Source organism: Pyrgilauda ruficollis, unplaced genomic scaffold (assembly GCF_017590135.1).
Source record: "Pyrgilauda ruficollis isolate IOZ18807 unplaced genomic scaffold, ASM1759013v1 scaffold27, whole genome shotgun sequence".
Taxonomy (NCBI): Eukaryota; Metazoa; Chordata; class Aves; order Passeriformes; family Passeridae; genus Pyrgilauda; species Pyrgilauda ruficollis.
The window spans coordinates 7244910-7271302 of record NW_024524044.1 but is presented as its reverse complement, the minus strand read 5'-3'; the positions used below and the strand labels follow the sequence as shown (position 1 = coordinate 7271302).

The 26393-nt window shown below is 35.6% G+C and overlaps 1 protein-coding gene across 5 annotated transcripts in view; it reads left to right on the top strand.

Moving 5' to 3' along the window:
* POT1 (protection of telomeres 1) overlaps positions 1-26393 on the top strand; it is a 64988-nt gene that overhangs the window by 24915 nt on the left and 13680 nt on the right. For all 5 annotated transcript variants that reach the window (XM_041471561.1, XM_041471562.1, XM_041471560.1 and 2 more), the window contains 8 exons: positions 8249-8539; positions 12453-12605; positions 19041-19201; positions 21608-21696; positions 22857-22901; positions 23367-23523; positions 24785-24990; positions 26255-26390. In XM_041471561.1, coding sequence (XP_041327495.1) covers positions 8249-8539; positions 12453-12605; positions 19041-19201; positions 21608-21696; positions 22857-22901; positions 23367-23523; positions 24785-24990; positions 26255-26390 — 1238 coding nt within the window. The remainder of the gene's footprint in view (positions 1-8248; positions 8540-12452; positions 12606-19040; positions 19202-21607; positions 21697-22856; positions 22902-23366; positions 23524-24784; positions 24991-26254; positions 26391-26393) is intronic.

Sequence of the window (26393 nt, the reverse complement as noted above, 5' to 3'; positions counted from 1 at the left end):
GAACCACCCTACAGGGATGAATGGAAATCTTGTAATGCTGGACCATACTTTAAGAGGTGCATAATGGGACCAGTGATGTGATTTTAGCATTGATTTGCAGCATAACCATACATAATTTTGTCTTTACTTTTTGTGTAAAATAATTATAGCAGAAATTGAATATAATGGAAAGAGACCAGTAAAAAAAAAAAAAAAAAAAAAAAAAAAAAAAAAAAAAAACAAAAAAGCTAAGAATATAACAGCAACAAAAGAAACCCCAGTTTGCATATCTGAACACTCTTGAGAGAGTCCTAGGAAACATAAAAGATCTAGGAAATTTAGAATTGTACAAAAGGATGATAAAAGGGATAAATATTTGTAGTACTAAGCATGTATGTTTTGATACCTCCTGTAGCAGGAGAACAAAGAAGAAAACCCCATGACAGTAAATGCAAAAAGTGGTAAGATTTATCTGGTATTTGAGTTTCATACTACTGAGATTGTTAAGAAAGGACTTGTTAAGATTCAGAAACAGTCTTAAGTTACTCCTCTATATTATAAGTATTTACAATTGAGAGAGAAATTAGCTAAACTATTCTGGGTTAGTATAAGGTTTCTCTAAGGTCATCTATATATGTAATAAGAGTGAAATTAAATTGTATTTACATTTTGAAGCTTGTGTGCTGATCAGTACTTGAGATGTGCTATCAGTCTTGGAAGTTCATGAATTTGACTTCAGATGGGAAAGTCTTATGCTAGATTTTAATATTTTCTCTGAATCCATCAGGATAAATGTTGTACAGATACATTCATTTCAGAAATTCAGTGGCAATAACATGTTTATTACTTCTGAAAACAGAGTACATATTTTATATATGTGAAGAAGAAGGAAATAGAAAGGGACTGGTCAAAATGATAGAATTGAAAAGTGAAAAGTTGGATGGTTGTGGTAGATCAGTAGTGGATTTCTAAGTACACATTAAGAAAATAAACATGACCACTGTCAGGAAGTTTATGTATGCACCTTCTTCTATGCAAACACAATACTGTCTAAGTTCTACTATTTATTATTATCACAAACTTACAAAGGAAACCAACTGATATAGCGCAGGTAAGCGACCTCACTGTTTTGATTTGGCATCACTTTTTTGATATCTAGAATTCTAGAATCCTTGTCAGTTGGTACTTTATCATTCTCCAAGATGATGGTCCAGTACTTAAAGAGAGGGTCTATCAATTTGCTTCTCATACACACTTTTTTTTCCATCACAGTTGAGCTGTTCTAAGTGGTTTCCAGTCCTAACAGACCTTCAGCTGCTCACAATCTGTGTCTCTTCGTATGCATGAGCTGAGAGCTTGTTTAATTACTTTGTAAGTGAAAATTATCTAGAGTGACTAAGGTGTCTTCTTCTGGATGGGAATGTTCTGATTACCCCAGACTAAGTAACAGGTCCTGCAGAAGTTTTCATATCTGGTCTGAGCAGGTAGAAGTCTGACACAAAAGCCTGGTGCTAGCTTCTGGGAATGAACTGGGAAGGGGAGGACCTCTTTATCTTTCAGCCACAGGCAGCATAGTAGGTATGACTTCTAATTACACTTCCTGCAGTTCCTCCTTCACTCTTTCCTGCTTTTGTCTTCAGGCCTTAATCACCTTTTCTTAGCTTGCTGAATGGAAAGCAAGCCAGGGTAGCAGAGGCCACAGTCTGTCAAAGCTGTGCTTACCAGTGAGAACAGATAGATATACCCAGCCCTTACAGTGTGTCCTCATGTTCTGTCTGCCCCAGATCTGCTTTCAAGGGACTTCCAAGAAGTTGACATTGATAGCAAACACATTTTAAAATCACTGCTCCCACTTACACTTCTGGCTTCTAATGGATAACTTCTCCTCATAGTAACAGAGGTTTTGGCAAGAGCTGATAGTCAGAGCTAATAAGAATTTAATGAAGAGGATTTTGTTGGAATTAGTTTGGATAGAGGGTAATTTAATTTGCTAGTATTTGTTGCAGAGAAGGAAAATTTTAAGTGTCTTAGTAATAGAATTGGGAAATTATTTAGTTTTAATTACATTTCTGTTAATATTTCTTGAAGTGCATTTTTATGCATGTCATCTTACAATGATTTCTCATGAATTACAGAATTTAGTAATTTACAGTACTGTACCTGGGCTTTCAGCCACAATCGCTGCTCTGCAGAGATTGTGGAAGGTGAGCTCCCCATCTCCCAGTATAAAAGATGGGCCTGTGATCTATTTGTCTAGTCTTCTCCTTCTATCTATGGCAAAGAAGGAGTTTTCTTAGGTGGATTTTTCTTGGACCTTCTTGTTTATTGTTCACCATGTATGCTCTTAATATCTCAGAAATAATGCCTAATGGTACACTGTTAAAGAGTGGGAAGGGGCAATCTACTGGTACTGGCTAAGCCTGCAATATTTTATGCTCCCTTGACTTAGGAGTTTTGGCTTTCTTGAAATGCATCAAACCCTGCCATGATGATAGAATGGTTAATTTCCTCATTGGCTTTTCTCTAGTATTCCTTATTACCTCTGAGTGATTCACAAACGAGAACTTATTTTCTCACTTCCAGTGAAGAGAATTGGTATTGGATTTCCATTTTAATGTTTGAGAATTGGAAAAAGTGAAACACATTCTTATTTTGGTGTTCATCTTGTTCAGTGTACTGTGGTTGTTTAATGCAGTCAGGATGTCCAGGATGTGTTCTGCTGGGTCTTTTTCCTGAATCACAGCATTGCAGAGCTGCGTGATTCATGTGCAACACTTGGAGAATGAAGACCGAGACACTGACCTCTGATTATAAACTTCACTTGTATGGCTTCCTTGGCATAATGCAAACTCTGTAGCAGTTACAAAACCTTAATTCTTTATGTTTTTGTCATAGTAATCCTGATGCTGTTCTCCTCTCTTACTGTCATTAACCTTAACTACTTCTGTACACGAGCGCCAGTTGCTGTAACAAATGAAGTAGGAGTTGTGAAGTTGTCACCCTCTTTCTTAGACAGTATTATTGCATCACCACTGCACTGCTCAAGTCATGCACCATGTCAGAAAATATTCTTTAGGAAAATAGGGTCTTGGAGGTTATGGAACATGGTATCATAACATAAACGCATCATGAGCTGAACTGAGTTTGCACAGACATCAGTAACTGTCATCTACTAACCTTGGGATAATCATGGATTATAATCCTATTGTTTTAGTTTTGTGGTTAGATCACAGAATCAGAGAATCATTAAGATTGGAAGTTACCTTCAAGATCATCAAATCCAACCTTCGACCAAATACCACCATGCCTAATGCAGCATCCTAGATCTCTACAACAAAAAAAATGGAGAAAATCAGATTCCTTGAATGCTATTAATTGCATATTCATCTGATTCAAACTCTAGATTTACAATGTAAACACATAATCTCTTTGAGCAAAAGGATTTAATAGCTGCAATATAGATGGTTATTCCTTTCATAGGTCAGTAGATTGACAAGTGTAAGATACAGGTTTTGCTAGTGAGTTTCTAAGGTGTTTATCCACAGAGGAGGGGGAATCTGAATGTCAAATATATGGAGCATGGCTTCATAACAACATAGAAGTACCACACTCCCTTTTTTGTTATCCTTACTAGTTCTGCTCTGTCTCTCTTCTTGTTCATCACTCTCCTAAATCTAGTAGTATTTAACATAGCATTCGTTCCTCTGTGTTACTTACTTTGATCTTTAAACAATCTGCTGTTATTTCCAGGAGCAATCTTTTGCCCTTAGCGAGCAGTTTCCTTGTCTCTTTATGCTCTCTCCTTTAGTTTAATCCAGTTTGTCCAATGGAAGTTGATTTCTTTCCTTCCTTCTACTTGATGCAATGTGGAAGGTACTGAGAGAAAGACACAGCAGAAGTATCTGCTCACTTCTTATTCCTGGGCAGCTCTAGCTGTAGCTGTCAGGTTGATAAGGATGAGGGGGGAAAGTCTGGAGCTTGGATATATAGCATGCTGCATGAACATTAAACTTCAGCAGAATAGACTCCCAGACTCTTAGTGTCTTCTGAGAAAATGTGGTCCAAATATATCAACTTGGCCAAAATTAGGTTTGAGACTTTCTGCTAAAAAAGATGTTGAAGAGCATGGTGTCTTTTGCACTGCTACCCAGTTTGCAAATTCTTTTTCTGAAGAGTGGAAGGAATTAAATTAATTTTTAGTAAGCAGTTAGGAGATTTTTTTAATACAGAAAAAAAAACCAACTTTTTTTTCTCTGAAATGTCAGTATTAATATTGCTTTTGGTTCCCCTTCAAAAATTCTGTAAGGCATACAACTCTTTGAATGGAATTTAAATTAAAAATAAGTACTTTTCCTGTAGTAAATAATGTCAGGAAATAATGACTGTAGGCAGTGATAGAGTGTCTCTGTAATTTGAAGTCTTAACAATTTGCAAACATGATTTTCATATCACTACTTTTGGTCAAGTTACTGAATCAGGTTTTAAACACATAGAAAATATTCCAAAATAGTAGTTTTTTACTGTATTATAATTTCTAAAGCAGTATCACAGTGCCTGCCATCCTTTTTAAATTACTAAACCAGAAATTATTTCAACTGGTTTAAGTATATAAACTTCTTGCATACAAATTTTTCCACAAAATACTTATATCTTCAGGTGAATTGAATTGGTAAATAAAATAAAGTGTATTTATTTTATGTACATTTATGTACATGTATTTTATGTAAAGGGCTCATTTTCTTCTTCAATTTGTGTTTCCATTGCTACAGATGTTTTGGATGATCTTTTTTTGTATGCAGCAATTCAGGAATACTAGAGAATAAGCTGTCACTTATGGTCCTAATATCTAAATGTGTTTATCATGTCTTCAAAAAAAAATCATTTTACTTCCATGTGACTGTTAGTTTTCTTTTAGATGGTGCCTCCACATAGTTTTGGTAGTTCAGTTTTCTTCTTGTGATATTTCAACATATTCAAAATGGTTTAATTTATACTTTAGATTACTTCTCTGTTTCATTAGTATCTCTCTGTTCATACAGCTGGCAGAACAAGTAAACCAGAATTACATTATTAAAATATAAGAAAATATAATCAGCATCCTGTATTATCTAAATTTGTTTAGACTATTTAGTTAAGATGAGAAAACATTTATAAAATATAATGAAATATACCAGATGCATTCTGGTGGGGTTTTTTCTGACAGGATACTTTCCTTCATACAAATATCATCAGTGACAATCATAAAAAAATGAAATCTTCCTTCTTAGTATAAAAACATACATTAGTTTGGTATATGTTGTTTCTCTAGGCATTTTTTTATATCCTGAGATGATCTGTGCCTGCAGTGGTTTCATAATAGTCCTTTGCTTCTATAATTTAACAATCAGTTTTGATGGAAAGCTACCATGGATATGCTATTATTCCAGCTTAATACACTACTTACTATCACACTTTTCCATTTTGTGAAATGAATAACACCATCTTCAGTTAAAAAAAAAAAAAAAAAAAAAAAAAAAGGATGTGTTTTACTTTGCTGTAAATCTATTTATAAATATTTTAAGATTAGCTTCTTTTCAATAACCATATTCAGTACAGGGTTGTACCCCATAGAAATCACTAGAGTTTATTTCCATGCCATTTATTAAGGTGACCGTTCACCTATTGTTCTTAATTTACAGAAAGTATGCCAAAGACTCCTGCAATATGTATTGGAATTTACTTGCTTAGAACAAGCTAAATGCATTTTATCTGCTCCATTTTTTGTCCCAGAGGATATTTTTATTTAGCAATCATTATTTATTGAAATTATTTAAAATTCTCAGGGAATTTTTGAAGAGATAGCAGTCTGCCCTGCTTTCCTGTTAACCCCCTGCTTCACCCTCCCCCACCACTTTTGTAAAAAATATGTCCACGTACTCTGGAAATGACACAAAATCTACTGACGGGGAAAGCATTGTCATATGCAAAAGTCCCAGATTGGCTCTTTTATTCAAAATCGTTTGGAAAATACAACATGTTTACAGTATCAGTGCCTAACTTGATCTGAGATCTGCATAAGAGTGCCATAATGAAACAACATTTGTCCATAGATTTTGTTCATTTTATGCTCTAGTGATCCTTCACAACTTTAGCAATCATTTATTTTTAAAGGCCAAGCCCAGAGAATTTCTGTTGGCCATTATGTGTTTTGTGGGCTCAACACAAGTAATTTTCCAACTGTGAAATACTTTGTTCTGTAACCCATCCTACATTTCCTTCTCTCATTTCTTCTGTTGTTCACTGAATAATATTGTGGAATTCTGTTTACATTTGAGAGGACTCAGTGGCTTCTCCACCCGCCCGTGCCTGAGGACATCTGGTTTTTCTAAAGGTCATTGGTAATTTTCTCATCATGACAGTTGAGATTTAGCTTCTTACTTTTTTTTTTTTTTTTAATTATTATTTTATAATTGTCTCTTCCAACATTAAGGCTGATTTCAAATTCACTGAATGAGGGTACTGGGAGATGTCAGAAGTACAGTATCTCAGCTTCCTGATTGCTCAAAGCATGACATAAAGGATTTGGGAAAAGAGGAAAATAAGTGATGGTGGAAGCCCAGGGAGACCAAGTACTTTCTTTCTGGTTTTGTGAAAGGCTTAGAACCTACACAGAAAACTAGGACAGAATTTTTACTAAGAAAAAAATGAAGATATTTTTATGATGATTTTCAAGAACTAATGAAGAAATAAAAGAATAGGTAAATTAGAAATTAAAACACTTCAAGAAACATTTGACATGTCAGACAAGACATGAAAAGTATTCTTGAGGTATATTTTGATACAGGATGAATAGGTAAAAGTGATGAGAGTTTTCATCCCCTCTGGATGTTACCTGTTTTGAGAAGCTGTGGAATATAATGCCAGTGATAGCAACTAAAGTAAATCTGTGTCTTTATGTTAGATAACATCTTACAGGAGAACATGTTTTTCCAGATCGTAGATAATGGGGGGCAAATTGATTATGAAACCATGTATTTTCCTTGTTTGTCCTTTGGCTTTTCTCATATTTTCAATATTTAAATGTAAAGGTTAAAAGATTGAAACTTTTCAGTGTTTCACTGAAGAAAAACTTCATCCTGAATTGATGTGCTCCATTGGTCAGGTTTGAAGAATGCTTAAGTAAATCAAAGTTTATCTTAGAGATGACCCTTAATGCATTTATGCATTATGTCAGAGTAGCAGGGATTAAAGGAGTTCCTGTCACCAAGATTGAACTGCTTTGCATATGAATTTCCAAGGTCAATGAATGCCTGATTTGTTTGCTTTTTAATAAAATATAGGCCTAAATTATTGGCAGTGTTTTGCTGTTTAGAACTTCTGACATGCACTGAATGTTCTGCACTTTCAAATCAGTGGGATTTTCAGCCATTTGGAAATTGAGCACTGGGAATCCCATGCTAGACTGTCTCACAAATGCCATGCTCGTGCATGTTGCTGCTTACTTGGTGACCCCACATTAATTAGAAAGGGGTGGATCAAAACAGACTGTTTCAGATTTCTGGATAATGAGTCATGCAGTGCTTTGATGTAGATAAATCTATAATTGCAGGGAGCAGTAAGACTAGACTAGACCCTTGAAGGAATGCTTCAGACTTTAAATACTGTTTCATATGGCAGCAGATAACACAATGAAATCAGCAGGATTTGGAAGGCCTGCCACAAGCAGGGCATTAGACATTGAATAGCTGTGATAGCTGTATTTGTAATTAAAAGAATGAAAGCTCATCACTGCTTGCTTTATGGAAAAAAAAATATCTCCTTGAACTGATTTTTTTTTTCAATTCAGTAATATTAGGAAATGGCTGTTATGAGGGGCTAAAGACAAGAATCCGTAATAGTTTTGCCATTACTCTGCTGTGTAACCCCTAAAAATTAATTTCTCTTGTGCCTTAGTTTCGCCATTTGTAAGACCAATCCTGATATGTTCACCACACAGATATTTTGATTTGTGCAAATAAAATACTCTGCAAAGATGCTGTAGCTATAAGTGTTACAGGTAGTTATTAGTCTGCCTCTTCAGAAATTTCTCGTGTAAGATTATATTTCTGCTTGTGCATTTTGTTTTCTTATTAATAATAATTTTACCGTTTTGCTTTTATTTTGACTCTGTTCTTCCAATAGAACCAGGGTCAGAAATGATCAGTGGTCCATTTTCCATGCACATGATAAAGCAGAAATATATTTATCCATGCAGTACAAACTTTTATTTTTCATTCATATTTTATTACAGATCAGGGAATACAATGGACAGATGCAGGGAATTACCAGTGGAGGATTTGCATCCTTAACATTTGATGGAACTGTAGGAGCTCCAATTGTTCCTCGAACTTCCAGCAAAGTGTACACTTTCATGGACGAAGAGCAGAAAACAGTAGAAGAGTTACGTATTTGGGCAGCCAGTAATATTTCCATCTCTGGACCAGCAACAAAATTGTCTGGCGTTCAGCCAATGCTGTTCTTTGATCTCACTTGCCAGCTGGTAGGAAAAGCAAAAGTGGATGGATCTTCTTTTCTTCTAAAGGTAGACTTCCTTTTTAAAAATAATTTTTTAGGTTTATTAAGACATTGTGATACATTTTTCAATAAAACAGACATATTAATTTAAACAATATTATGTAGATAAATATTTTTAGTGTAAACAAATCTGTGATCCTTGGCTATTTTGTTTTTATGAAAAAAAACCAAACTAGTTGTCTTTGAAGTTGATCGCTTGATTTGGTTTTTTACAGAGGTTTATTAAGATGGCATTATATAGATCATCATTTCACAAAGATTTGTAGATAAATATCACAAGATTTCTTTACCTTGAAAAATATTGTTAGTTTTAAACTGTATCCTTGTTTTCTAGTTAGCAGCATGTACTGTTTGTTTTTCTAGATTTGTTGGATATGATTAGTGCGGTAAGTAGCACTGCCTAAAAAACAATGAATGGATTATGTTATCATGATGGATTTCAGGTAGTTTCTTTTAGTTACACTTAAGCACTTTAGGCATCAGTGCTTACTGAAAATACAAAATGCAAAGTGCCACAGAACAGGAGAGCAGATTCTAAAAGTGATCCTTAACATTAACTAAATGAAAAGGAGGTCTCCACCATATTCCTAGTTTTAGTTCAGATGTATCAGTCTGGTGTTGTTCCAAGACTCTTCTGCATTTATTTTTGTACTTGATTGTTAAAATATAAGTAAAGATCAAGCTGTTATTTTCCACTTTGTGACTTCATAAAACTATTTATTGGTTCTACTGTGTTAAACTGTATTGTTACAATATTTTTAGAAATAGCACTTGGTATTATTCCTTCATTGAAGCAGCAAAGATTTTTCTCATACAGAATATTGCGTTACTACAGAGAAACAAACTTTAAATGCATGCTATAACATATTCTGCAACTGCTACAAACATTTCCATTTAATTATGCCTGTGAAATAGATGTCAAATGAGACCCAGTAAATTTTTTATGACTTTGTGGACTGTAATTAGGTTGTTCATTAATAAGTGTATCTTCAGCATTGAAGGACCTTTTGCAAGGGCAGAGACAAGTGCTTTCTTAAATTACTATTTCTTTACACACTTTTCTGTGTTGTAAGACCCAAAGTTGATTTTGTCACTTTTGTATAGTGAAGGTGATGACTTGGGGAGATTTTAGGGTAGATTTAGGAAGGTAGAAGTCTGAGGTCAAATAATGGTTGATCACTTATTTAGTATAAAATATTAAATACTTAAATATGTATTACAATACATTGGACAAGCTTAAAAATGCTGCATTAATAGTCTGTTGATAAATTCCTGCATTTTTCAACAATAGCAAAATCCATTTCTGATATTAAATACTGGTTGTGATAGGAAAGAAACCTTTCTAAAAACTTGTCGACAGATTTCTGATTTTTTTCTTGATTTGCTAAATAAAAAAACCAAACAAAACAACTGATTCAATACCAGCTCAAATTGAGTCATATTATTTTATGGTATTATTTTGATTATGCATTTTATAATAATGTTTTACATTTCTTTTTTTCCAAGTATATCTGTTAAATTAATGATTGATTATCCTATGAAAAATTATTATTATTATAAGCATTGATCTCATGTACCTAGTGGAGACTACTTCAAAGACAACTAAAATGAATTTCAGCAATTTTGTGTATCACTTTTAAATTACACTTGATAAATTAATTCCTATTTGCACAGCAGCAGAGTTGGACATGGCATAAAGATGGTATCGCTGAGCTCTAAGTGTTTTCCATTTTCTGAGAATTTTGTTAGTCATATTGGTGGAAACTAAAGAATACACACTAGAAATTACTCTGTCATTTATGCCTTTCATAAGAGTTTTATTATTAATCTTTTCTTCCTTTTTGTCTGTCAGTTAAATTGACATTACGGTAAGTGATACAATGAGCATATTCTGCTGAAAATAGAAACAGGTATTTTGTCTCTCCCATTTCGGTGTTTTCCAGTCATGGTGATCAAATGTTATCACTAACTTTTCTTTAGTTCCAATCTGTTCATGACAAGTAATAGAACAATTTGTTGTCTCAACATTAATTTAACCAGTTTTGGGTTTTATTCCAGTATTCATTTCTAGGACAGTTTGAAACCAGGATGTTTCCATGTTTAGTGTAAAGTAGAGCTTCCAGGCTCCTGAGGTAAAGAGCTTTATCTGTATTTGTATTTGTGCAAGAAAAAACCCAAACCCAGATACTTTTGAAAGATTTTTTTTTTTTTTTTAAGAAACTTCACTAGCTTATAAGTTCTTCTAAAAGGTGCCTTGGTGCCAGCCCTGTTAGTTCCTCTGGCGAAGGACATTTTGAAATTAAGTCACTATCCTTTTCCTTTGAACAGGAAGCATGCAGGTTGTTTTAATTCATTTGTAAGATCATCTCTCCGGTGTAGAATTACCAAAGTGTACCAAGCAAAGCCAGTTGAAAAATAATGGAAAACTTGACAAATTTGTTTACTTTGTCAGAGTGACTAAATTTGTAGTATATATGCACTAAATCTGTTTTCAAGCTGAGTTCTGGTAAAGATGTGATAATTCAAGCAATAGACAACCTCTCTTTCAAAGGTGGTTTTAAGTATTTCATGGTGCAGGATCAGAAGATAACAGGCTTTTTTTTAATCTGTGGCAGCATATACCACCTCATTATCTGGGTCCTTCAGAATATGCTCTTATTTGGCAACATAATTTGATGTCATGGGTCATTTTCGCTGTGAACAGTTTTCCCTTTTATCTCTTGATTCTGGATGCATATTCCGTGAGTTATTCTTAGTGCACTTATACATGGCTCTGCTGATTCTTAGATCTTTTCCTGTGGGTCTGTTGATCCAAAGCAGTTAAGCATAATGGGTAGAAATCCTTTAAAAATTAGGCTTTAGTGTCTTTTTTTCTTGCCCTCTGCAGTCCCTAACTCGTGGGACAGAGCACCTGGGAATCACAAACTGTCTGAAAATTGGAAAATAGGTTTTTTTGTTGAACCTATATGTATAAAATCCTATGAAAAGCAGCATTTCAGAAATCCAAATGCTTCTAGATTTTTATTTTACTGTGCCAGTATTTCAAACCATTATTTTTGAGTCTTTGAGAAGAGGATATCTTCAGAAACTCAGGAAACCATAGTTTACAGAATAATGTTTGGGTTAAGAAGTAAGATTTTAGGTTCAAGGTGTTAAGCCTGTCAGTAAACTTACCTTTCCAGAACACTTTGATAGCTGAAAAATAACTACTGGTATTTCAGTACTTGGAGTGTATCAAGGATTTAGCTTTAGGCAAACAAGTTTTAGAATCTTTGTTAATAAATAGAGGATAAGTACTGATGTTTTTCTAATATGTTCTGGATAACTAGCAGTGTATGCTGCTATAGGAGATCGGTAATTAAGTCAATATATGCTGTGCACTCAGTATTCACATACTGTAGCTGGAGTGGTTTAAAAAACCCTATAGCAGGGTTAAAATATTAAGTTCTGCATATGATGAATTCTGACAGTTGTAACAGCTGACCCTGGGATTGTCTCAGCTGGTCAGAGCATGGTACTGAGCGCACCGAGGGTTCAACCCCCGTGCTGACCATTCACTTAAGAGTTAGACTTGGTGATCTTTGTGGGTCCCTTCCAGCTCAGAATATTGTGTCATTCTGTGCTGGATAAGCAGCTGAGGTTTTGCCAGAGCTGTTATTTTTCTTTTTTATTTAAATATTAACAAATTTCAGATCTTAGCACTTGATTATGTTCTCTGTACAGGTTATTTTATGTAAGCAGTAATAAGTTAAAAAATCCTGTAAGGTCTAATTCAAGTATTTTAAGGACTTTTAGAGTGAGACTGCAACAAAGACCTCTTACTGTTAATAATTTTTAATCAAACAAAGTATTAAAAAAGTGATTTAAAGTCTGAATCTGAAGTATTCTGAGCACATTGAAATAGTTCATTTGCATTGCAGGTTTGGGATGGCACTAAATGTCCCTACCCCACATGGAAGGTGCCTGTGGAAGCAAAAGACCTGGAAGGAGAAAAAGTTCTTCATCAGCTGAGAAATCTAGCAGTGGACATTCTGGTCTATGATAATCATGTACAACTGGCAGAATCACTTAAGGTAATGCGCAGTTTGGTATGTCACTCTCTTTTTGTAGCCTGTTTTATGCTTAGAAATCATTTCAGAGAATGCATCAATTCTGTTCTGCTGTAATTATGTGCCTCTTTATCTTTCACTGTATTTCCTATACCTTTTATTTCAATGCAAAACTTCTTCAACATGTGTTAAACAGGCTCATTACCCGAAAATTGCCATGAAAAAATTCTTCAAATTAAGCACTTTCCAGACGCTGCAATATAATAGATAATACAATGAAAATAATGCACTCAGAAAATGTATTCTGTGCTTTAGAATTATTTTTAAAAGATACAATGCCATGTTAAACCTGTAGTCCTGTTAAAGACCCTTAATTCTTAAGTCAATAGAAGATTTTCTGTTCTATAAGCTTCTGCAGTTTGCAGTGCAATCTTCATTTAGTAGGTCAGTAATGTTGATTATGCTTAGATAGAGAAAACAACAACATAATTAAACATCAGATCTTCAGCAATACTGCCATCTTGCTTCTGAATACAGGAACTTGGCAAAGAATGCATCTTTCATTTCATGCCTTGCCCTCTATACTCAAGATCATTTTTAAGAAAACATTTTACCAGGAAAAAAAGATAAGTGATAACCCTTTTTTATGCTGGGTCTATCAGCAGACATGAAATCATTTTGGTAAATTAACACCCATTCATAAGTAAACTACAGATAGCTAAATAAGCGTAAGAATTTGTGTAATAACAAAACTAACAGAAGTATTTAATTACTTTCAAGTTCTCTTCCAGAATTTTTCTCTTGCTAACTGGTGTAAAAAATTGATGTTATAGTGAAATAGTATGTTTTGAATATGAAGGAGAAAAGTATTTTAATATTAATAAAACATATTTTCTTGATTAGCTGATAATAATCCCTTTATTGTTCTCCTCCCTTTATATTCAGGAATTGAGTCACTATATCTATTGTGTGATACATGGGATGTCTTCATACTCTCAGGTTTTTTTCTTCCTATCCACTTGCTCTTTCGTATTTCTGAAGCATTTTTATCTTTGCTGGATACTGCACTGCGTAGTAGAAGGTTTAATAATTTCAAAGGAAATTATTAAGAAACCCCCCTTGACCCCTTGTGGGTGTTTTTGTCCTTCTGGCTATGTCCAAAGTTGCAGTAGTTACAGTTGTGCAAGCTGTAGAAGTTTCAAATCAGATAATTTTTTTACACCACTTTCTAGTTGCTTGTCTTAGTGGAGTTATCAATGAAAAAGGGCTGATATGCTGACAACTAAATTTCAGAAATATTTACTGATTTCAGATTGCAACATGTAGAATTAATTGTATTTCAGAGAATAATTTTTATCTCTCTATATATGCATACATATATATTATAAAATTTGGCAGGAACTCTGCCTAAAATAGATGGGTTTTTTTAAGGCTTTTAAATACTAGTCGAAATTATGTCATATCCTAAAGTATAATCCAAATATGTATGATATTTTATTGAGTTCAGGATCTTGTTATTCAAAGTTTGGTTTTTTTAATTCTTTTTTTGTAGCAGTATAGAACTGTCAAGTGTTTAGTGTATCCACATACACCTTCCCAAGTGTGATTAGATATTTTGTCAGTTGGTGGTTTCAGAAACAATAAAAAGTGCACTATTTTTCAATTAGCTTTTCTATACTTAGCACTAGCTTAGAGTGGCCTTTTTTAATGTAAGTTGTTACAGAATTGTTAGGTTACACTCTTGCCTGTTGTTGTGCACCATTTGCAATGACAGTTTCAGCTTGGAATTGATGTTTTATGTAGGAGCAATCTGTTTTACACAACCTTGATAACAAGAAGGGCAGATTTAAAAAAAAACCTTGAAATACATATTCTTATTTTAAAATTGTATCTGTAGGCACATGTTCAGACAAGGAAGCTCTGAGTAAATACTATACTATAGAGAAAGTGAGTAATATATATCACAGGGAAATTTTGACAAATCCTGGAGCATGGTGTCAGGGATATTGCTGCAAGAGCTTGTTAAAAACTTTAGATCATCTGTCCAGACAACACTGAAGATTTGAGCACTTCATCTCATTTTCTAAGACAATACTTAAAGTGTTCAATGGAGAGAACTTTAGTTAAAGGTATGTTGAAGGTGTGTTGCAGTTGATACTGTAAGTAGACTTTTTCCCTTTGTATTTACTGGCCTCCCTTTCCTGCTGGGCAAGACTGGCTTTTCAGCAGCACAAAAAGAATTTTCAGAAATCTCATCTCTGAAGCAGTATTTATTACCTGGGGCATAAGGACATGGCAAGACCTACAGCTAAGCAAAGAAAATGGTGTTCACTGCTTTTTCCTGAATTTCCCTTTTCCTCTGGCAGTGTACCTGGTGTAGATGAGGCTTTCTCATAACTGCAGGAACCCCAGCCTACAACTGACTGGAGTACAGTTTCTCCACATTCTTTAGCCTTATGCCAGTTTTCCAGAACTTCTCAGTGTTCACAGACTTTGCCGTGCAGTTTGGGAATAGGTCTGTAACATGAGTTTTTCCGTCGGGGCATTTTGCTTAGGTGGTAAACATCAAGGTGAGTGAGTGTCAGTGGTCAGCACAACAGGGGTACAGCTGCCTGCAGTTGGTCAGAGGTTTCCTTATTTCTGCCTTTCACTGAATATGTGATCCAGTGCATTCCTCTTCTGGCTTGATGCTATCAATTCTGTGTTGCCATCCATGTTATGGATAGTGCAATTAAAACAATTAACCTTGAGCATACATACAAGTCCTAGTCCATAGTTTCACAGTATTTGCTCTGTGTTACTTATCTTCAGATGTAAAATATGTATAGAATATTTTCAGCTGTTTATCCCACCATGGTGGATCTTTCATGATAGTAGTTTGGACTAAGAAGTTTTCTTTCCTAGTGCCCGTCACATTTTCAACATACAACTCAAATGAGTTACTACATGGCCACAATATCTAGCTCATATTTTTCAGACCTAGGTAACATTCCTCTGACATGTGAGTTGTATTCTCCCCACTTCTGTCCTTTTACTCATTGAAAAGGGAAAAAAAGCCAAAAGAAAAAACCCAAGACCCACTCTTGAGTCCTTCAAACTCTTAAATGGATTTAAGCTGGTATTTCTTACTGCTCAGGATGGTGCCCAGATGCCATGTATATGCTTTGTCTCATTTGCAGAAAGTTGTGCACTATTCACTCAGTAAAATTAGACTGTTAATGCAATAAAAAGGATGACAAAGAAATACCACTGAATATAATCAACCATAAATATAGGCAAAAAAGTAAGCACAGGTGAATTTGTTAGATGATTCCTGTAGATAAAGACAGCTTCTTGTGCGCCTTTTTGGACAAACATGAATATTTACCTGCAGTGACACATGCTGTTGTGAATTCACTGAATTCCAGAGTGATTGTGAACACACTATATGTTTTGAAATAATCATGAGAATTTCCTGTGCTAAAAAGTTGTTTTAGTTAACTAATTACAGGGAACTGCATCTATGACTTCTGCCTTTCAATTCTCTCTAGCCTTAATATGTATTCTTTAAATAGTAATATTTGAATTAGACTGAATATAGGGTATTAGTATATTTTATATTACTGCAAGAAATGTTTTTATTCACTTTAATTTCACTTTTAAATTAACTTCCTCTAAACAAGGTAGGTCATAAACAGAACTGCTATAAAGTCAAGTAAGGAGCTGGATTTGTAGATTTTGGTGATGGTTCTGTGAATCATGACATTTACTTTAATGTAGATCACAATTTCTTCTGAGTCAGAATACAGAGAGCTGTATATGTATAGAAAGAGCTCAGTCTGAAGGCGTTGTGTAAACAACAGAAATACAGTAACATTTTTATCCAGAACATCCACATTTGCTCTGTGCTGTTAACAGTAAGCAAGGCTGCCTCCCAAAGGAATCCAGGGAAATAGCATGCTGTCCAGCCAGGCATCTCCGGGCTGACATTCAGAACCTTATAGATAATCAGTATAATAATCAGTATTTGGCAATGCTGATTATTATGCATCTCTTTTTTTGTAGTTCAAAGTGATACTAGAATATATAAAATTTAACATGTTATATAAAATATAACATTTTCTGAAAAGGATCCAATAAATGTTTAGAATATTATTTTTTTGTGATGATGAGTCTTGCAAAGTGAATGTTGCACTAAAACTTGCAATTCAGTTGACTTTTGTGTGAATTTCAGCACGCAAGTTTAGAAGGCAGACACAGCATTTCATATTCTTGGCTTCTGAGCTCTCATCTCCCACATTTAATTTTTTGTGTTTATACATAGAGAAAATACTAATTTTTTATATACTATTTTTTTAAAAAATTGTCAATTAAAATCAACTTTTTCCTGCTTCTATGCAAATTACTCTTGGCAGTGGGGAAATAGTTTGACACTGTTGACACTGTTTGACACTTTTATTTACATACATTTATTTCATATGCAGAACTTAGGTAAGAACTTGTTAAGAAACTTTCTCCAAAAGCATTTGTCATAGCCATTAGATTAGTCTTATGATATGAGTGTCCTTTGCTTTTTTGGATATTCATAATTAAGTGAAATCAGCATCTGGAAAGGAAAAAAAAAGTCTTTGGATAAGCCTCTTAACTGCCATCTAAATGCACAAACTGCCCTGGTGGTGCTTTGAATGAACAAAATGAGCAGCCTACTAACATGTAGATCAGTTAAAAGTCTGGTAAGAGCTCCATGCCAGAAGCAAAATAGGTGCGGGCTGAAGTGCACTTTTATGTCCCTGCTGCCTCAGTTGGAAAATATGCTGCTTTTTTCATGTGTGGTTATTGTTTAAAAAAGCAGTTTGATACCAGCATTATGTAGTCATAGTTTGTTCCTTGATACAGAGGAGGATTCTAGACACAGGTTGCCGCTCCATCTGCTTTTATGCATGTATACCTGTGTTTAAAAGTGTTGTAGTATGACATGTCCAATCCAATCAAGTAGGAATACTTTTTCAGTTTCCACTGTTTAAAGCTGGATCTCAAGCTGAAATATGACTTAATAAATTAACTGCTGTAATATTTAATTTTAATTGAAGTAAATTTAAAATAATTTGTCATTACTATCAGGCTATTTAAAAGATGTTTAGAATTAATATAAAACCAGGTCATTGAGTGTGTGTAGCTTCCCAGCTATTATCTGGATATCAGATTATATTTTAAAAAAAAACTTTGTAACTGTGTAATTGAGTCTCCATTTTATCTGCCTTTAGAACATTGGGCTTGGTTTTGGTTGTTTGGTTGGGTTGGGTGTGCGGGTTTTCTTTGGGGGATAATGGGAGTGGTATTTTGAAATAAAACCCAACTTATAAAGATGTGTTCAGTGTTCACCACTCCATAACTTTCTTTTTAATAGGTGCTTGTATAAGTTAGCTTTAGTCTGTGTACCTTGACAAAGCTCTTTCAGAAAACACAAAATCATTCTAAGCAAAACAGGAAGCATATTCTCCGTGTACCTGAGGATATCTAACAGAGATAGGAAAAGTGCCAAGCGTAAGATATGATGGAGAAATCTGAGTAAGCAGATATGTTTGTATATACATGTAAACATGGTATGCCATGCACAGTGAGGGACAGGAGATCAATTGCTAAATGTGGTCATTCCCAGGACAAATCACAGGATGTGCAGGTTTTCTTTGGGGGATAATGGGAGTGGTATTTTGAAATAAAACCCAACTTATAAAGATGTGTTCAGTGTTCACCACTCCATAACTTTCTTTTTAATAGGTGCTTGTATAAGTTAGCTTAAGTCTGTGTACCTTGACAAAGCTCTTTCAGAAAACACAAAATCATTCTAAGCAAAACAGGAAGCATATTCTCCGTGTACCTGAGGATATCTAACAGAGATAGGAAAAGTGCCAAGCGTAAGATATGATGGAGAAATCTGAGTAAGCAGATATGTTTGTATATACATGTAAACATGGTATGCCATGCACAGTGAGGGACAGGAGATCAATTGCTAAATGTGGTCATTCCCAGGACAAATCACAGGATGTCAGTCTCTGTCGGGCTGTGTTGGGAATATAGAAGGCAGATTGTGCCCTTGGGAAACGAATGTATTGACTCGTTTGGTCTGTCTTCTGAAGTTTGTTTGAGAATTAAATTTACTAAGAAGGCTTGTTCTGCTTCTGAATCACCCTTTGCTGCCAGTAATGTTTCCTGATAAAGCAAAACAGATCACGCGGAGAGGTTTTGCAGTTTCCATACCTGAACATACTTAAAACCCAGCTGGAAACAAGCCTAAGAAGTCTGCTCTAGTTGACTCTGCTTTGGGCACAAGAGTTGAACAAGGTAATCGTCAGAGGTCGCTGCCAGCTTCAGCTGTTCTGTGGTTCAGTTAAAACAGGGAAGAAGCTTCATGAGCACTAGAATTTTCCGTGTAAATAACTAACTTTGTGTTATCAGCGTGGTTTTTTCTTTTCCTTTCAGATTGGAAGTTTTCTGAGAATTTACAGTATTCATGCGAAACAAGCAAGCACTGAAGATGAAGACGTCTCACCTATGGAATTTCATCTTCATGGTGGCACCTGTTATGGTCGAGGAATAGGAGTCTTGCCAGAAAGTAACCCAGATGTTAAGGAACTAAAAGAGTAAGTAGTATGTGTAGATGTTTGGTTTTCTCTAGATCATTTTTGAAAACTCTAGGCTAATGTAACAGCTGTACAGTTTAGAATTGTAAATGTTTCTAAGAATCAGAAACTCGAAAACAGAATATGTCTTTAGCATGATGAGAAGTATTTGGAGGGATAGATAAATAAAGGCAGTTATTTTCAAATTTAAAATGCAGTTTAAAATTGAAATCAAGATTTCAGTTTTAATTGGCTTCATTCTAATTATGCATATTTAAAACCTGTGCATATGTGCTACTTGAAAATGGTGAGATTTAAAGATGTTCACAATGAAGCAGATAATTTACATTCTTTACTAAGCTGTCTTATAAGGAATCAGAATAATTTAGGTTGAAAAAGACCTTTAAGGTCATCAAGTCCAAATGTAAGCCTTGTCCAAATGCCCCACTAAACTATGTCTCTAAGTGCCACATCTGCATGACTTTAAAACACCTCCAGGGATAATGACTCTTGCCTGAGCTGCTGTTTCCCATGCTTGACAAACCTTTCTGTGAAGAAATTTTTCTTGGTGCCTAATGTAAGCCTCCCCAGGCGCAGCTTGAAGCCATTTCCTCTCCTTCTGTCACTTGTTGCCGGGGAGAAGAGGCTGACCCCACCTCAAGGGCGCAACTTGAAGCCATTTCCTCTCCTGTCACTTGTTGCCGGGGAGAAGAGGCTGACCCCACCTCAATACAACCTCCTGTCCCCTTGTTGTAGAGATAAGTGTTAAGGTCCCCCTCTGAGCTACCTCTCCTCCAAGCTAAACCATCCCAGCTCCCTGAGCTGCTCCTCACAGGACTTGTGCTCCAGCCCCTTCACCAGGTCCTTTTTGGCTGAGCCTCTTTCCAGCCACTCTGCCCCAGCCTGTAGCACTGCATGGGGTTGTTGTGACCCAAGTGCATTTCACCTTGTTGAACCTCATACACTCAGCCTTGGCCATCAGTCCAGCCTGTCCAGAGTGCTCTGCAGAGCTACCTACACTCCAACAGATCAACACTCCTGCTCAACTTGGGGTCATCTGCAAACTTACTGAGGGTGCCATGCCCTCAGTCACCTTCTCTCATCATTGGGATAGATACTAAACAGAACTGACCCCAGTACTGAGCCCTGGGGAGCACCATTTGTGAGTTGCCACCAGCTGGACGTAACTCCATTCTCCACCACTCTCTGGGCTTAGCCATCCAGCCAAATATGGACCTGTCCTAGCCATGACAGCCAGTTTCTGCAGGAGAATGCTGTGGGAAACGGTGTTGAGGGCTTTACTAAGGTCCAGGTAAACTACATGCACAGTTGTTTCCTCATCCACTAAGCAGGTCAGTTTGTCATAAAAGGAGATGAAGTTGCTCAAGCAGGATATGTCTCATAAACCCTGGCTGGCTGTGTCTGATCCCCTGGGTATCCTTCATGTGCCACATGATGGCACACAGGGTGATCTGCTCCATCACCTCCAGCACTGAGCTCAGGCTAACAGGCCTGTAGTTCCCTGGATCGCCCCTCTGACCTTTCTTGCATCTGCAAGATGCATTCTACCATCTGCATTCTACTGGGACCTCCTCACTTATCCAGGACTGCTGATAAATAATAGAAAATGGCTTTTTGAGCACTTGTGCCAGCTCCCTCAGTATCCCTGTGTGGATCCCAGCCAGCCCCTTAAACCTGTGTAAGTGGTGTAGCAGGTCAGTGACCATTTCCTCTTAGATTATGGAGACTTCATTCTGCTCCCCATCCCTGTCTCCCAGCTCAGGAGTCTGGAAACATAGAGAATATTTGGTCTTATTAAGACAGAGGTAAGGAAGGCATAGAGTACATTGGCCTTTTCCTTTGTCACTGATTCCCTCCACATCCAATAAAGGATGGAGATGCTCCTTAGCCCTCCTTTTGTTGATGATATGTTTGGAGAAGCTGTTTTTGTTGTCTCATATAGCAGTAGCCATATTAAGTTCTAGTCAGATTTTGGCTCTCCTTATTTTATGCCTGCATAAAATCCTTGTAATCTTGTAAACCTGCCCCTTCTTCCAAAGGTTATAAAATTTCTTTCTTCCTTAGGAAAGGCTAAGTAACCGAAGTCCATATCCCATTTTCAGGAATTCTGTTTCCAGTAGTACATATTTCTTTTTGGCACTATGTTGTGTTTAGTGTTGCAGAAGTGATTTGCAAAGTGTCTCATCTGCATCATTAATATCATCTTCTAAAAATTCTGGTTCAGTTGAGTTTTATGTCTCTGCTGGATCATTTATGTCTGAACATTATACCTGTATGTTGGTAATAAATAGGTTTCATGTAAGTGCCCATGTAATCCCATATATATATATATATAGTGTGTGTGTGTGTATGATGATATATAAAAGATTTCTCTAGATTATAAACTATTTTGCCATTTATCTTTAGATTCTTAGAATCTGTGGATCTGACAGACAGTCAGAATATGGAAAGCATGTGTTCAATGGACATAGACAGCACTTTTGGCAATGTTACAGGTAAGAGCAACTGAAAGCTGATTTGCTCTTTCTTCTAGTATATATATATGGTCAAGATAAGGTCACAGTTACTGCTTCTCAATGTGTGTAATGCTGCTTTCACATTCAGAGCCCTAGAGAATTCTTTCAGTTTATTAGACTGGAAATTTACATTACTCTTTCTTGTCTTCTAGCACAAGCATTTCATATTACGTGGAAAGATACTTTTGTAGGAGTTAGTGAATAAATTCTTAAACACAGATGGTGTTCTTAATCATACTATAGTAGATCACAAAGCAGAGTTATGTAAGTGCTTCCCTCTAAAGGGCGATTCTGCAGGGACAGGCACTGAAAATGCTACTAAACAGCTGTCTGCTGAGGAGCCCTTCTTAAGCTGTTGGATGGAAAGTTGTGTCAGTGGCAGAGGTGTAAGGTGCATTTCCATGGAACAGTAATATCTTATTGATTGTTTTACAGATCTCATATTATTTTCTGAATGGTATTTGTAGCTCAGGATAAGAATAACTAAAATGGAATTAAACTCTAAAGCTGTTTGGACATAGTCTATATCTTTGCTTCTGGCTTTTAAAAACCTGTGGTACTCAGCCATTATTAACATAAAAACATAGGACATTTCTAAAAGGATGCAAAAGTCAAGAATAAATAAATGCTTCATGTCCAGTCCATAAATGAAAATTTAGAAAAAAATTTGCACCTATTTACTGCACTCTCTTGGTGTGGTAGAGGTTGTTCAGAGAGGGGACCAGGCAGTCTGTATTGGTCTTAGGATAATATATTTATGTTCCTGTTCAGAAAGATTACAGGGGATTAATTCAATTTATGTCAGCAGATCATTCACAGTATACTTCTGAAAAGTGTTCATTTTGATAAGCATTCCTATTTAATGTATATGCTAACTTCCCCTCTAATATATTAACTCTTGATATGCAATGTATGTCTCCTGCTTACTTTTGCTGCTTTTTTTGTTTGTTTGTGGTTGTATTGTTTTCATGCATTATTGGGATTTTCATTTGTTCAGCATTTGGTTTTGTGTATATCTACCTGTCTATCTACATGCCTACCTGTTTGCACGTGTCCATATCTATGTCCATATGTCCATTTTGTATGATAAAAAAGAAAAGAAGGAAGGAAAATAATTAGGAAATTCTTCTTTATTTTAGATCTTGAATTGCACTTACAGAGATGTCAGCAGTTATCTGTTACAGGTAGGTAACATTTTGACCTTAAGGTGAATTTTAATCTTGCTGAAGTAGTAAGGTGAAGTTTAATCTTGCTGAAAAGTAGTTTTGAAACATTATCTTAAAGGTTATTATAGGAAGAGCTATTCTAAGAGTATAAATTCCAAGAGTATAAATGCATGTATGTTGTACTGGGTTTTTTGTTGTTTAAAGGAATAGAGCATGTTTGTATATTCTACTTTCATTTGGTTTTTGTACATGTTGTGTTTCTGTACCCTGAAGTACACCATGCTCCCACAGCTTGATGTGATTTATCTTACTGTCTGTAATAACAAGTTCTGTTGATAAAACTAAGCCTGCAGCTGGGACGCAAAGAAAAGTTGGAAACTGGGAGAAGTGCATACCTGCAATTGCCATTTCTGGTATTACAAATATTATGGTGATTAATAGTATGCGTGTTGCTTTTTCATCTCTCTGTGTATTGTTTTGCAGTATTAACAGATCATCAGGATTTGAGTAACACAGAACTGAAAACCATAACAAACAGCACAGCTCCTCAACAGTATCGCATTAGAGCAAAGCTGAGAACTTACAAACCCCAAAAGCTCCATCAGTCTGTTAAACTACATTGTTCCAAATGCAACTCTTTGTAAGTGTTTTGCACAGTATAAGTAACTAGGAATTGCTCTGTATGTTTTGGGATGCCTAGATTTTCAGTTTGTTTTCAAATTCTTTTGTGTGAGATAAGCTGAATGAAATTTATATCATTTTGTGCAAAGATTTGAAACTCACTGATAATAAGTAGGAATTTTTTAAATCCTCAGATGAGTTCCATTTACAGAATCCGTTGAGTGCTTTCAAAACAAAAATTTTTCTTTCTTTGCAAATTCAGCAGTACAGTTTTTTCCATACTATAGCTGTATAGAAGGATCTTAAGTGTTTCTTTATTGGAGTTTTAAAATAGGATATGCAAAGAGGTGTAATAGTCTCCAAACAAATTAATAAAATATCTTTGACAAAATGCGTCTTCCAGACAAGGCATCTTTTCTGGATCCAAAAATATCAGGGAACTCACACAACTTCAGGCCATTCCCTTGGATCCTATCACTGGTCAACACAGAGAAGAGATCAGTGCCTGCCTCTCCTCTCCCCTCAGGAGGAAGTTGCAGATTGTGATGAGGTTTCCCCTCAGTCTCCTCCAGGCTGAAGAGACCAAGTGACTTCAGCTGCTCCTTATACGACTTCCCCTCAAGACATTTCACCATCTTTGTTGCCCTGCTTTGGATACTCTCAGAGACCTTTTACAATCTAATTGATTCTGTAATTTTTGTGTAATTTGGATGGCCTGCATTATTGCTTCTCTGTGTATGACAAGTGGAAGTGCATGAACGGTGCGCTCCAGCAGGACAGGGTAGAAACTGTGGTGCATAGTTGCAGATTCTCCCTTCACAGTACTTACGTGAGGCTATCCTGGTCCTGTCCTTTTTTTTCTTTTTTTTCCCCTCAGTTTCTGCAAAGTCAAACAGACTAACACATAAAAATTGAAAAAACTACATAAGTTTATGTAGTCTTTTCACTCTAATGATGAGGTGCCCGTTTTAAGGCCCAACTGAAATCACATAAAGCTGATAATTTGGTTTTCCAAGGATTTTCATTTGTATGGAATGTAGCCACTAGGCTGCCTCTGCTCTTAGGTAGGTTACCATATTACTTAGCGTATTTATTAACATGGAAAGTCATAATATACTATACAACTCTTAATGTTTAAACTGATAAAACAATGAGGATATTTTTCCTGTATGTTCTTTGACCCTCATGACTATATTCTAATATTTATTTGGAGTACTGTCATCCTTGTTGGTAGTTTGCCTAAGGAGAAGCTGTTAGAACATACTTACTCAATTTTTTAGGCAAGAAGTTCCAGATAGAGAAGACTTTGACTGCATTTTACACAGCTCTACCAGTATTGCCCCAAACCCAGAATTACACAATACATCCTGGTATGAATCTGTAACATGGACTACACAAGAGCAGAAACAGAGGGAAATAGCCATCCATTTTGTGAAGCATGATGAAATGCTTCAACATCCTGAGGACACCTTGATAATGATAGAAGGTAAGGCAAATTGCAAATACACCAATTCGTACAGCACTGTGTCCACTCTGTGTACAAAGTAAAGATGTGTTGAAGTCGTATTCAGTATAAGTAGTGATGATCATAAAGGTATCTTCACAGAAAAGAAAAACTGAGCTGGAACTATAAGTTACTGTTGTGCAAACAGGAGAATTGTAGTCTGTAAAGGTCTTCTAAGCCGCTTAAAAATAAGTCTATTTTTAAACTGTGCCAATATTGTTTATTGTTGATTATGCTAAAATTAACATCTGAATGGGGTTTGGTTTTTTTGCTATCTGTGCTTACTTATTTGTCAGTTCTGATTTAAAAGCTTGCCAAGTCTTCTAAACAAGCCTGGTTTTAGTATTGATGTAGAAACTTTTGAAAGGCTTCTGGTAATACAAGCCTCCAATTAAATTTGTCAGCCTCTGGATGTCAGTGTTGTTTCAGATTAATAGAGCTTCTCTCAGTGGTTTTTTTTTTTGGTTTGGTGTGGCTTTTATCAGATCTCCTCAGGAAAGAGAAATAGCCACTGACCTTTAAACAAAGCAATTTAGCAAGAATACTATTGAGGAATTTTTATATAATAAAAATAATAAATTGCATATAGCACCATTCAGAGTTCACAACAAAGCTTTCAGTTGTGCTCAAGCAGTGATGTGAATAAGCAAATGTAAGTCAGGTGGTCCTTTGTGTGAGGGTCAATTACAAAACCCCTTCTGTTTTCTGCTTTCTTTTAGAATGAATTAGTTCTGATAGCTGCTTTATTTCTGACGTGTTCCCTACTGACTTCAATCTAACCTTTTCTTTCTGGGAAAAAAAAACCTATTTCTTCTCTGTTTTCCTAGAACAGCTGAGCAATACAACTCAGTGAATCTATTTTCAGATATTAAAGTGTCAGCAACTAAGTATGTGTGTGTATGGATATGTGCATGTAAAAGGTCAGTTTGCTTACTCTGATTTTTTTCTAAGAAAATGGCTAGTAAAATCATAGGAGTAATTATAGGAAAGTGATGTTAACTAAGTACAACCTCTTGGTTACACTGTTAGCTATGAAGAAGATATTAAGGCATCTGCTTTGATAAATGTCCATCTTTGTTTCTTAATTGAGTCTGTTGTTGAATAAAAGTAAGAAGGTATTGGACTCTTCTTTGAGTTTTTGGTAGTGGATATCAATTATTATTGAAGGCTATGAAATCAGCTGAGTAGTTGTTCAATTTATTTCTGACTACTGTTTAAGAAATCATGTTTTTTTGGCTTTTAATAGGTGGAACACTAAAAGAAATCTGGAAACTTACAAAAAGATTCAAGTGCGTTATTCCTGTGAGATCCACAGAAGATGATCTTGAATTACTAGATCTTTCAGCTCCTTTTCTTCTAAAAGGGAATGTAAAATATTATGGGTA